The sequence below is a fragment of the Micrasema longulum genome, unplaced genomic scaffold (assembly GCF_059751315.1).
Source record: "Micrasema longulum isolate JH-2025_06_02 unplaced genomic scaffold, ASM5975131v1 h1tg000047l, whole genome shotgun sequence".
NCBI lineage: Eukaryota > Metazoa > Arthropoda > Insecta > Trichoptera > Brachycentridae > Micrasema > Micrasema longulum.
In genome coordinates this window covers 378,140-391,375 of record NW_028277254.1, presented here as the reverse complement: position 1 = coordinate 391,375, position 13,236 = coordinate 378,140, and the positions used below count along the sequence as shown (strand labels likewise).

Genomic DNA, 13,236 nt, shown 5'->3' with positions numbered 1-13,236 from the left:
CAATTCAAATAAGAACAAGACAAATTAGAAGTGTTTTTAGTATAAACTAAATTTGAGCCATTTTAAGTTGATCACTGGGATTTCTATTAAAAAATAGGGGAAAAAAAAATAAAAACTTATAACTCATACACAATGTTTGAAAAATGGCCAGTTATAACCATTTCACATTCAATAGATTTTTTTTCAAAGTAATCAGACATGACAGTGTCATTATAATATGAATTATGTAGGTTATTTTGACTACTAACAACCGTTTTAGTACACTTCAATATTTGAAAAAAAATAACAGCATGATCGAAATCTTTTCTGAAATTTCTCTGTAAGAGGAAGTTCGGTGTTATTTTTGAAATATTTTGTTTGCTAACCCATTGCCAACACAAAGCCGGCGAATCGGCGGCCAAGGTCAATTTGCCACTGACTCACAAAGCCGGCGAATCGCCGGCTTTGTCTTTGAAGTGATTTTTTTTACATTAAAACTGAATGACAATAACTTTATTCATAAAAATGACATAAATAAGTATATTTCGGTTACTGATTTCACAATAAAATGTAATAATCACAATTTATTTCACATTATTTATTACAAATATAAATGTTATGGTAATAAAAAAATGTGTCAAAATTAAATAGTGTGTTGTATGAACAAATTATGTCAACTTTATTAGTGGTGCAATGGGTTAATAGACTATCAAATTAAGGCAAAAAAAAATCTAATTTTTTTATTATCAGCTCGATGAAGTTTTGTAATTACTCCGCGTGGGACATTGCAAGTTCTATTCAGTGAAATGTGCTGATTGGTGAATTGGCTTCCCATAAACCGGAAACCTATCACAACACTCTACAATTGGTTGATTCCAAAGAATAGTGATGTACAAAGTAGATTGTTTTTTTTTTTTTTTCATACATTTTCAAAAGAGAGAGAGAATTGTGCAATAACTTGCTCGGGTTGCCCCCAGCTTGAAAATAGCACTTTAGTTGTGTGAATCTTCATCATCTTCATAATCTACCATATCTCCACCTTCAAAGGTTCGTTCTTCTTCATACTGACCTGGCATTTTTAAATTAAGAAAAAGAAACTAAACTTTTTAAGAAACTTCACCATACAATTTAATGCTTTCATTGTTACCAAGCGTAAGAAAACATTGTTTATATCCAATAAATTTCTCATTCCGCATATTATTTAATGTTAAATCATAATATGTAAACACGAGGAATTACAGTGAATAAACTTCAATTCAAAAGGGTCCCATGTCTTTCAGGAAACCAGCTAGCACACCGTATTTTCCAGCTGTGCAATTCGGTTAAGCTTCGACTATACTCTGACTTTGTGATAGGTGAAGAGTTGTAATAAAGTTTTAAATGGCAAATCAATAAGTAAAATTCCAAATAAAATTTCACATAACTAGCTTTCGAGGAATAATTTACTTACTGTATAAAGTAGTCAATGTTGACATAGTTGGAGTTGTTCCCCGGCGACTCGGGTGGGTCGGCCAGGGCAAGAGGGGCCCGAGCAGCAAGGGGCAGAGTGCTAGAATTACTAGACACATCATCTGTGCTGGAACTAGTGCCACCTACAAGTAATAGAAAGGGGTTTTTTATTAGTATTTTTGATAATATGGTAGCTTTAGGAGACATGCATTGCGTCGATGTTGCGTCTCATAAAACAAAATAATACGGACCAAAATGGACACCAAGTCATTGGAACAAAAGGCATAATAGTACTACACACGTGCGTTTCCAGAAACTATCTACCAGCCAGCGGGCCACATGGTGACGGTATCTACCTACTGTCTACAAAAGCTTCTCTTCGGACATCTATCTCCCTTTGTTAACCATGGAGTTGAAACAGTGTTTGATTTATTTAGTTTTTTATTGCTTACTTCTTGGCATGAACACTTGACCAATTTACTACTATACTCTATTTTTTATAAATTTATTGATATTGTTTTAACTTTGCTGGAATTCCTCTCGTCCATGCGCTTTGTAGCTGCACGATGATTGGTTATCTAGCTTTCATATATCAACTTTGAAATATCTAAATTTTGTAAATGGGGTCTAGAATTCAAATCGTCTATGCGCTTAGTAGCTGCAAGACGTGTTGTAATCTTACTCCTTTTTATTATTCATATTATTATTATTTTTTAATACACTAAATTTATTTGTCAATTTTAAAAATGTGTAAATGGGGGCTAAATTTCTAACTGTCTATGCGCTCTGTAGCTGCAAGACGTCCTGATATCTAGCTCCTTTCTGTTATAATTTTTGATTGATCTTAATTGAAAACGAGGAACTAGAATCCCAACCGTCCATGCGCTCTGTAGCTGCAAGACATACTGGGATATTTATTAATTGTACAGCGCCCTTGAGGTGATTTTCACAAAAATGGCGCTATATAAATTATCCAACTATATATATATATATATATAATTTTAATAATATGGTGGCATGGAGAATGAAATAAAGAAAGCAACTGTGCTTTGAAACACATCAGAAGTTTTGAGAAGAAATATAAATATTTGTACAACGGAGCCCTTTTTACACGGTGGATATTTTCCACGCACCGTGAAAAAAAAAACCATGCTGAATAGGTTTTCTGGTATTAATATGAATTCGGGATTAAAAAAAAGAAATGGTTAAAACAATATTTTGAGTTTGTCCAAATGTTTGTAGACAAAAAACTGGATTTCACCCCATAGGCAGTCATTAAGATTAACAAATTACAACATTTTAAAATATGGAAGTCTAGGCATTTACAGGGCCTAAAAGCATTTTTATAATGAAAGTGGACTCAGGTGTTCACGTATAAAATAGCTTATTGTGGTAATTTCCCCATTTTTAACTTCAAAACAGCAAAAAGTGGATTGCCCTACTGTTTTATCCTTCAAGGTACAAATATTATACGCCAAGTAAGTAAACGAGCGTTGTAGGGAATTCCAATGAAATACTTTTGTCATAGTAAACGAGAAGTAAAATTATTTATTTTATTTACATTCTTATTTGTAGTTTTCTAATTGTTACACACGGAAGAATTACATTCAGCAGATGTTGACGAAGATTTTGTAGTGAGAAGAATGTTAAACGTACCAGCTTGTATGTAAACATATTCTCCATCATTGGCGTCCAATGGGACACTGTCATAGAAGGGCTCTTCTTTGGGCGCAGCGTCCTGAGTTACGGCATTGGGAATACTCTCGAGGGAAAGGGGAGCAGACTTGACACTGTCCTCCGCCCCTTCTAAGGAATCTGATGCTGCAGCAACGGAGAGAGGAGTCCCAGCACCGCCTCTCTTCCGTTCCGAGGATAAGGAATTTATGGATTCGTAGGACTTCACCTGAAAACAATTAGAAAAACGGTTGATTTAAAGAAATACAATTTAACTGGTTTTAACGATCTAGCAAATTCAAAGTTTTTATCGATTGTTTCATATTAGCGAGCAAAGCAAAATTTTACCAATATAAAAAAAAAAAAAAAATGAGTGGTGGCAGAGTGGGACTTGAACCTGAGACCTTGGGTTCGCGAGTCCACAATGCTACCGCAGGACAAAAACCCGGTTCTGATGCAGCAACAAACCTAATTAGCTGAGGATATGCCGGAAAGAGTCAGAATAGGTCCCACATTTATAGAGCGCATCCTAACTGGTGACGAAACATGGGTTAATGAGTATGACATGCAAATTAGCCAACAGGTATCGGAATAGTGTTTGCCCAATGAGCCGAAACTGAAAAAAACCATGACAAAAATCGCTCGAAAATCACAGCCATGCTCACTGTTTTCTTTGATACTTGTGGTATTGTTCACTCGGAATTTCTTCCTGACGGCCACACAGTGAATAAACAATATTATTTTAGCGTTATGAGACGTTTGAGAGAGAACATCCACAGAAAAGGGCCAGATTTGTGGAAGAACAACTCTTGGATTTTGCACCACGACAATGCCCCGTCTCACAAAGCCATATTTATTTAACAGAATGTATTATATTTTATTGAACTCATTTAGGAGAAAAAAACGGGATTAACATCTCCAAAATTGAAAAAAGCGCAATGAGCCCGTTTTGGCCGTGTACCCTTCAATTGAATTGCTGCAAATAATCAGTATGGTATTAATCAGCAGTACAATGAGCCAATGTTCTATAAATAAAGTTCATTCATGGAATATGAGGAAAACAAGAGATAAAAATTATGTTAACCAGAGAATATGATAATTGAGTTTGTGGTTTTCAGCTTACACTATCTATAGGTCAAACGGGTACTCAAATTAATGTATAAACCTGACCTAACCACATAAATGAACAGGAAAATACCCTTTAATCACAGAATAAGAAAATTATTATGAAAAAGTTTTAAAAAATGCAGTTGAGGAATGAAAAATATTATAAATAATAAGGAATAATTTAATTTTTCTAAACTTAATGCACTCAAGTAGTTTTAAGTTGAAAGTTTATCCGTATAAACATTAAGCTTTTTTATAATGATTCAAGAAATGGGTTCTGGTCCCGTGGTAGTGTTGTAGACACAGGATCAAAGGTTCGAAGTTCCCCCCCTCAATTTATTTACGACTTTAGGAAATGTTTGGGTACCTACATAATAATAATAACTCAAATATTACTTTTTCTTTTTAAAAAAAAACAATTTTTTCAAATTATTTATTTATTTTACGAATACACAAAGTGCAATAATTATTTCTCCGTAAAAATATTTAATATGCTTCCACAAAGAATTAAGTTGACTGATATCAAAGAAGTTTTTAAACTGAAGCATAAATATGCAAACAGATAAAATAAATATTTAAAAACTGAGAAACAAGTTCATCACCAATTATAGATGGATGTTGATCATGCACATTATCACGACCTTCATTGAACTGTCTCACCCATCCACTTACCATTTAATCACTTACACCTCACAGATCTATTGATGAATGTGGACAGGTTTAATGTTCTTCAGATTAAGGAAACAAACTATAGACCTTATCTCACAAGCGGCGGGATTCTCAATTTTATTTGATATTTCAAACAATCACCACGAAGCGCACACAACAGTCAGTTAACTCATAATGGCGTCGACTCCTTCTCAATAGGTCAGAGTAAGTACCGCGTATGCGCAAAACTGCAATTGCAGCGTTGTGATGGCAAGTAATACAAACAGAACTTACATATAATGAATAGACATATATGAAAATGGAGGCTTACCCTTTCGGTGATTGAGGGGGTCCCGTGTGAAGAGGAGTGGCTGGCCAGGGACTCCTTAGAGTCGGCTGCTTGCAGCTTGCTCTGGTGGCTGAGAGAGGCGGGAGGACTGTCATCTGACGGGGGGTCAGGTAGGGAACCCGTGCGCTTGGGAAACACTTTGGGGGGCGGTCTGGAACAAAGTTTATTTTGGATTATTAAACAAACATCTAACATGTTTATAAATATTAATTCATATGTGACACTAAAAACCAAACGTGGCATAACCACTGTAAGTAAAACTGAGTAAATCAACTTTTTGTCTTTGAGCGATTAATATAATCAGTGAGATCCTATTGCTTTTCTTGGCAGAAATAAAAGAGATGGCTATGTTTAAACAGAATATTATTTTATAAAACAAACTTAAGCAGTAATATTAACCAAAAATCTCAAAAATGACGGTGGCTGGATAGCCCTTTTCGTTATTTAGTGTCACATATATAATTAACTACACAAATTAGACCTTCAACCCTTTATAGAACACTTATTTTGTTAACGTATTACAACAGAGATGAAGAACATTTTAGAGAAGGTAATATAGAAGTCTAAGCATCTACAGGGCTTAAAATCTGTCATTGGCTGGTTTAAGTGGCCGCTTTACACACTGTGTAACATTCACCATTCTGTTGATGTCCGTGAAGTTTAAGAGCTGAAACCTTTATTTATGCGGGTAAGATTCATCAAATTGAATTATTTCACCTACATACTAAGCAACGCCTGAAAATCTTATTTTTTAAAATTTCTATACTTCTTCATGGATCAGGTGGATTTATCAAAAATATTTTGATTTGATTTACGTATTTCAAACCAAATAAAAATATTATTTATTTTGTCAGCATTTACTTTGTGGAAAAACATTTTTAATTTATTTAAAATGAAACACTTTGTAATTTTTACCACATAAAAGTTTAATATATTATAACACAACTAGTTTTAAATGTCATAATTTCTGTATAATAGATACATATTTATTAGACCTATATGTCAACTTGTTAATTGTTAACACTTGAATTATGACTTTGTACCTGTAATGCAAATTGATTTGTACTTGCCCTCTAGGCATATATAATAAATAAACAAAATTTTGTATTCTTTATCCTTAATGTTTTAAATAATTATATATAATTTTACATCAAAGATACCGGTCTTGAAGATGTCGCAAAATCAATAAAACCAGTCAATTGTTCTTACGAATTTGTGGATTTAAGTATCATATGTCTTTTTTTTTTAATGGTGAATGTAACACAGTGTGTAAGAGATTACTTAAACCAGCCAATGACAGGTCGTAAGCCCTGTAAATGCCTGGTCTTACATATTCTTTTCTCCAAAAATGTTCTCCCTCTCTGTTGCAATATGTGTCAATTGAGTATTTAACGGCTATTATAATCAATTTGATACAGACCTTGGAGGTATTCTTCTCTTGGCCGGAACGGTCTCAACTGGTGACGATGGACGTGGTAACGGCTCATCATTTTTTTTAGGTTTTCCATCGGCTCCCTTGAGACCATTAACTTCTATTACAGTCACAAAGTCGCCCCCGCCTTGTGAAGCTGGTCGCGCTTTAGATTTGGGGGAGGTAGCAAGTTCTGAAAGAAAAAAATTATCAATAGAAATAAAAAGTTCAATGAGAAGGTTGAAGTATTTGCAAACACTGTTTCTAATGCTATTTAAGTACAGTGAAATCTCTTTATTCGTCAACCCCCCAGATTCGTAATATTCGATAATCATTACATTTTAATGTCAATTAAGGCACGAGGTGGACAATCCAGTAAATGTTTTAAAATATTTTGACAACACTCAATATTTAGATAAACATTATTTATACCATTTATGTTTTCCTTAATAAATTGCAAAAGCAGTTATTTTTAATTTATTACCAGGAAATCTATACATCAGAAGCAAAAAACAAAATATGCGCGAGCACGCCTCAGCTCATTCTGAGATGTAGTTTTTATCCAAAATAATATAAGTATTTTTTTAAGTAGGCAAAGAAAACCAGTAAGTACTCAATTAAAAAATATAAGTATTAAGTACTTATGAATAAAAAAATAAACTAATTATGAAAATTAAATTTATAATTATTAGAGAAATATATACAATTATAAATACATAAAATTATGCATTGAGAATACATAATGTGACTTAAACATACTCCAGGTTAGTCGAAAATTCCCTGCAACACTGTTCATTTGTGGTTAGCAATTTTACCTTGTCAATTTGCTTTACATTTTATTTCCTTTATATCTAAAATTAAATTACTAAATAAAATATAATTTAATAACACATGCATTGTAAATATTTAAAACAATTTAATATAAAAACAATTTAATTTGAATAATAAGATACATAAGGAATTATTTTTTTTTACAAAAACATACTGTCAAACAATCAACTTTATGATGCCAGATATTAAAAAAAAAAAAAGAAATAATATTAAGGTCTCGGCATTTACAGAGTTTATTTATCTATAAATTAATGTGTATAAAGTTAATGCTTGGTTGTTATTTTATGTAGTAGGTACCAAATAATAAATACAATAATTAATAGTAAAATAATCTAATTTAGTATCCTTCGCCGGAAACACGCCTGAGACCTAATAAATGGTTAGGTTAAGTTGATAAAGTACAATACAGTGCTATCGTAATACTTGGAAGCATATTAATAGAAAAAGGTTATTTTTTTCATAAATAGATTTTGCGGTAAGATGCCTTTGAATTTCTTTATGTTGTTAAATACAGTTGCAGTGGATAAAATATTATAAATTAATTAGATAGTTAATCACTTCTAGAACAATATTTAAAGAGGATGAATATTAAATCACGGTAAATGCTAATGAAGATCATTTCAGATAAAAAATATACAAATAAAAACAATGTGCTATTGTGTTTCAATGTTGATTCCCACAGCTAAAACGTTACTATGTTGCTATAAAATGCTTTCTTACACTAATTATTATTAACATATGATTTCATTGAGATTGTATGAAACAAAAAACTGGTTTTGTCCTTAATTCTATTTGGTTTAAATTGATTTAAAGTAATTTGAATAAAATACTAAACTAATTGTAAGATTTGCAAAAAATTCAAAATAAGAGTTTTAAGAATAATTTTAATATATTAGAATTAGATGGTGTAAGCAACTGAATTTCATTTGACTGGCTTTATGACAAATCTTTTTTTGTTAAATTCTAAAACATTAGGCGACAACAGTATGTAAATTACTTACTGATTTAGTAATAACATAAGAGAAAATATTCACAGCTATGTAAGTTTTTGTGTTGCAGTAATATGGCAAAAATATATGAAAACTGGACGGAAGAAACATGCTTAGTCAATCAAAGATTTTTCAAATTCTTTCGCTTGACTAATCATATTTTTTCCGCCTGATCCAAAACTTTTCGATCACTTTGTTGACGACCAATAATGTTTATAGTTTTTTGGATGACATACAGTGCATACAGTTAATACAGTTACAATGCAGAAATTGGCATATTTAACTCAAATTCATAAACAAACTGACTAGCATGTTTCTTCCCTCCAGCCTTCATATTTTAATACAAATTTCTATATTAACTGTTAGAGTTTCGGCGCAGCGCTATGAAGAATGTGGGATCATGTAATGAGTATGGAAGGAGACAAGAATAGGAACCCGGAAAGAGAAGATTTTTTTTTTTTTTAAAACATACACAAAAATTAAGACAATTCAGGGTTTTAAGGTTAATATAGTAACGTTTCAGGCGTTTCTTGAAAGTAGCCAGAGAAGGTGCATTTTTTTCATGAAGAGGTAGCTCTTAGTAGAATTGCTAAAAATGATGTGCCATGTCGAGGAATGTTAAGTGTTCTCTCCTGAGAATAGCGAAGCGAAAGACCACGATCAGAAAGGTAAACTAAATTCTCAGCAAGATATGTTGGTTCACAAGGGTTGTGAAGAATACTATAAAGAAGTGAGAGAGATTGAAATTCATCAATTTACCCTTTAATGGATGCAAATGCAACTTTTTTATTATTTGATATCATTTTTTAAATTTCTAATAAAAAATATCTACAGCAATTTAGTTACAGACTTGCAAAAAAACTCAGTACTAAAACGGTTAAGTGGAAACTTACCATCCTATTCAAAAACAAGATTTTTTAGAGCTTTTACAATAAACTAACTTTTAAGTACCTACCTTTAATTTTATTACGTGAATGTTATATTAAGCTTTCATGTGCACCTAGCATGTTGTACTACACTTTATTTTCTTCGTGTGATTATAATTGAAGAATATTAAATTATTTTGTGATTGCCTTATGTATTGTAAATGGCAAACAACTGCAATAACATAAGTATGTTTATAAATAAAATAAAAACAGTTGGGTAATTTCTTGATTATATGAGTAATTACTAGGCCACAGTAACCAGTATATTGTAATAAATTATTCACTACGCACAAAACATTGGATTACTGATCAGTGTTGAGTGGGCAGAGCAAGTATGAAACATTCACTCTTACTCCCCCGAGTGACTCGTATCTCGTATCAATCATAAGTATCCCGAGTTACACTGATATGCCATAAGTAGGCAGCAAAATTTTATTTACATAATGTTTAACACTACTATGGAAATATTTTCAAATATACAGCTCTGTAAAAACAAAACCTGAGTATGCATATTGTATACATCAAACATTAAATATAAATAATGCATGTGTTTATAAGTCATACAACTGTCTATTTATATATTTATTGTTTGATTTAGAATTAAAATCACAAACCGGTGTTTTAATTATTAATATTGATAATATTCTAAATGACTTATTTGCAGATTCAGGTTCACTAAACATTTCATGTTTCATAATCATCATCATTCTCCTTTCCGCACCTAGTAGTGCAAAAGTTAGTAAACAAAATGCAGCGTATTTCGATCATCTGTTACACAAAGGTAAGCGATCAGCCTTATGTTTCAGCTTCCAGTTCATGAACAATTAAATCCGCCCAGACACAGAGAGAATAATTCATAAGTTTATTATTAACTTACTAGTTTATTTTTAATTTCAAAATAAACTGTTTTATTATTTTTTTTAATACATATACTTATGTATTGACATTCATTCACGGTACAAGGAAGGAATGCGGAAGAGTTGTGGCGCTGCCCGGTTGAATTTTGATGAAAATTGGAGTATTGCTATTTACAAATATATATATTTGCATAGGATCTTCGCAACATGGTGATTATTGTATCTGAGGATAATATCAACTTTGGTCAATTACGTGTAATCGAATTGTGCACATTTTTTTTTACATTGTTTTTTCATCCAAAGACGTAGTTATAATTATTATGTTTTCTTTTTTACCGGTTTGACATTTTTACTCATAAAACATTACTCTTTTAAACAAACCGTTCATTTATTATTTTTTAATCACTTCTTACTCCATGGTTAATTATTTAAAATGAGTCGAATTTAATAAAATACATACACTTTCATGGATACATGCAATTTATTGCATATAAAATAAATAATAATAATAAATTTTGCCAATTTTTATAGCGCCGTTTTCGTGAATAACATATTTATTACCAGGCAATCTACATAACACTAGAGTATTTTAACATTAATATTTTAGTTATAGATTGTCCGTGTTTGGTAAATGATATAAACTTTAGGATTCCATTTAATACTACCAGACTAATATGTACTTTCCAAACAAAATCTTTTCAAACAAATGATGCTCAGTTCTCTCCATTAGTGCGATTTAATTTAAATGCCAACAAATTCAACGATATTTTCGATATATTTAATACTTTGCCAGCTTTAATTAAATAAAAAATTATGCCAAGTACAACCTAATGCGTTATCAGCAAAAACAATGTTTAAATTAGTCACTCCTTTACCACTTAATTATTATATTGATCAATGTACTTTTCTATATTTGTTTATATAAATGTGTGTATTTTTTTATTTCGGTATTTATTTATTCAATTATTAATTTACACTTTGTAACAATTAAATTGTGTACTTTTGAATACTTATATTGTATCTTTTTTAACATGTCTTTGTTAACTTTACTTTTCAACCTTTGTATAGAAGGCATAACTGCTACCTATTATTGTTTGTCAACTTTATTATGTATTTTGTAAGTGACTTTGTATTGTATAACCCTCTGGGCATCTAATGTATAAAAAAAAATATGGAGTGTCCTCTGAATAGGTTAGGTTAGGTTAGTGCCACTAAAATCACCTTAAGAGTGCTTTACATTAAGTTTAAATACATATATTTATTTAAGACTTGCAGATTAACTTACGAGAATCTATACCGACACAAATAATTAACAATCCAATTGAATATTAATCAAGTAACAATAAATACATGTTGCTATTGGTGTAATGTAATGTATTTATTTAGATAATTGTACGAATATAATTTGAATACCTAGTTATACCTTAATTAATAAACAATATATTTACAAAAATACAAAAACAAAACACCGTTATAAAATCCAGATGCTTTCTGATGACACTGAATCTACCCATATGGATGTTTGTTTGTAACAAAAATTATCGCCATCCCACAAAATGATGCGATAGACCCAGCATCCCTAATATCTTTTGGCAACTCATTAAACATCTTAAGTCCAGATTATGATACAGATTGTTTTGAGTTGCCTGGATTATTGTTTTGGGGAGTCTGAAACCTTCACCTCCCCTCGTAGGATAGCGGTGAATGAATTTCATTATTACGCTGAACATCACAAAACATGTATTCGGGAAATAATTATTCTATATTGGTGTACCAAAGGGAAAGTTCAGAGGATAGAGTCTTTTTACTAAAATGACTGGGTATTTTTATTTTACCATTTTTCACATTCATATTGTATTGCAATTTTTTTTCATGTAATGTACATAAATGTATCGAATAAATAAATGTAAATTACTCACCCGGCTCTTTAGCTTCTGTCTTTTGCGGTAACTCACTGGTACACCTTCTAACTTGTTCACTGAGACCGGAAGATAACTCACTAATGCACTGATTTATAGAGTTCCTGTGTCCTATTGAACTACTCGTCTTTTGTCTCAAAATCACTTCCTCTTCATCAACACTAGGCAAACTTGTTTCATTCTTTTGATCTTCATTTTGTTTGGAAACGTCCGCTAAGTTTTCACTGGAACTGGAGTTATTGATCTTACCCTGAAATTATAAACACAATTGCTTCGAAGATAGTAATGAATATTTGCGCGATGTTCAGCGTCGAGTGATTAATGCATTTGTTTACGAGAGATAAGAATCTTGAGACCCAGATTCTGACAACAGTGACAGGTGTGTCTCACTGTTGCCCAACCCATGTTAACATTGGATGAAATAAACTACAACTAGCCGATAATTCCAGGGAAATTAGATATTGAAAGGGGAATAGAAATGCACAATTCAAAGCATATCGTGCAGAGATAAGACTGATTAAACACAGGAGTGCTATCACCTACCTTATCACTATTGACATCGACTTCTGGGGGCGGGGGAGCGGTGCGCACGGGAAGTGGATTTGTTTTGTGTTTCTCCACATCCAAAAGCAACCTCTCTAAATACTCCACGTAGAATTCTTCCTTCTCCAACTCTTCCCTTAACACGGCTACTTTTTGTTTGTGTTTGGCGAGGTTTGCTCGTACGTCTTCTTCCCAAGCTGCAGGCAGGGCACTTTCGGGAAACCGCTGCATCCAAACACGCTGGAAATCGCCGAAAACACTCATCTTCTCGAAAATGTTTTCATGTCAATAACACACATATAAAACTAGCACCTTCTTTACAAGGTTTCACTAAAACTGCATAAGTTTACATTTCAATACATAATTGACACATAGAAGACTCCTGCCGTGATAGAAAAACACTTTCATCTGGATCTGGCCTGCTATTGGTCAACAATAATCTGGAAATCACAATTATACCAACGTGATAACGAAAAGTGACACAATACTCGACAACTTCAGATACGATTTTTTTGATTCTCAAATATAAAATAACTCCCTATACTGTACAATAA

At 32.1% G+C, this 13,236-nt stretch overlaps 1 protein-coding gene across 1 annotated transcript in view; it reads right to left on the bottom strand.

The window, feature by feature from the left end:
* RhoGAP1A (Rho GTPase activating protein at 1A) overlaps positions 1-13,092 on the bottom strand; it is a 48,259-nt gene extending 35,167 nt beyond the window's left edge. Inside the window, exons 1-6 of the mRNA XM_088228639.1 lie at positions 12,683-13,092; positions 12,140-12,389; positions 6,627-6,810; positions 5,189-5,357; positions 3,085-3,331; positions 1,430-1,571 (exon numbers count right to left, since the gene is read on the bottom strand). Of these exons, the coding sequence (XP_088084765.1) occupies positions 1,430-1,571; positions 3,085-3,331; positions 5,189-5,357; positions 6,627-6,810; positions 12,140-12,389; positions 12,683-12,946 (1,256 nt within the window). The 5' untranslated portion in view covers positions 12,947-13,092. The remainder of the gene's footprint in view (positions 1-1,429; positions 1,572-3,084; positions 3,332-5,188; positions 5,358-6,626; positions 6,811-12,139; positions 12,390-12,682) is intronic.
* Between the last annotated feature and the right edge of the window lie 144 nt (positions 13,093-13,236).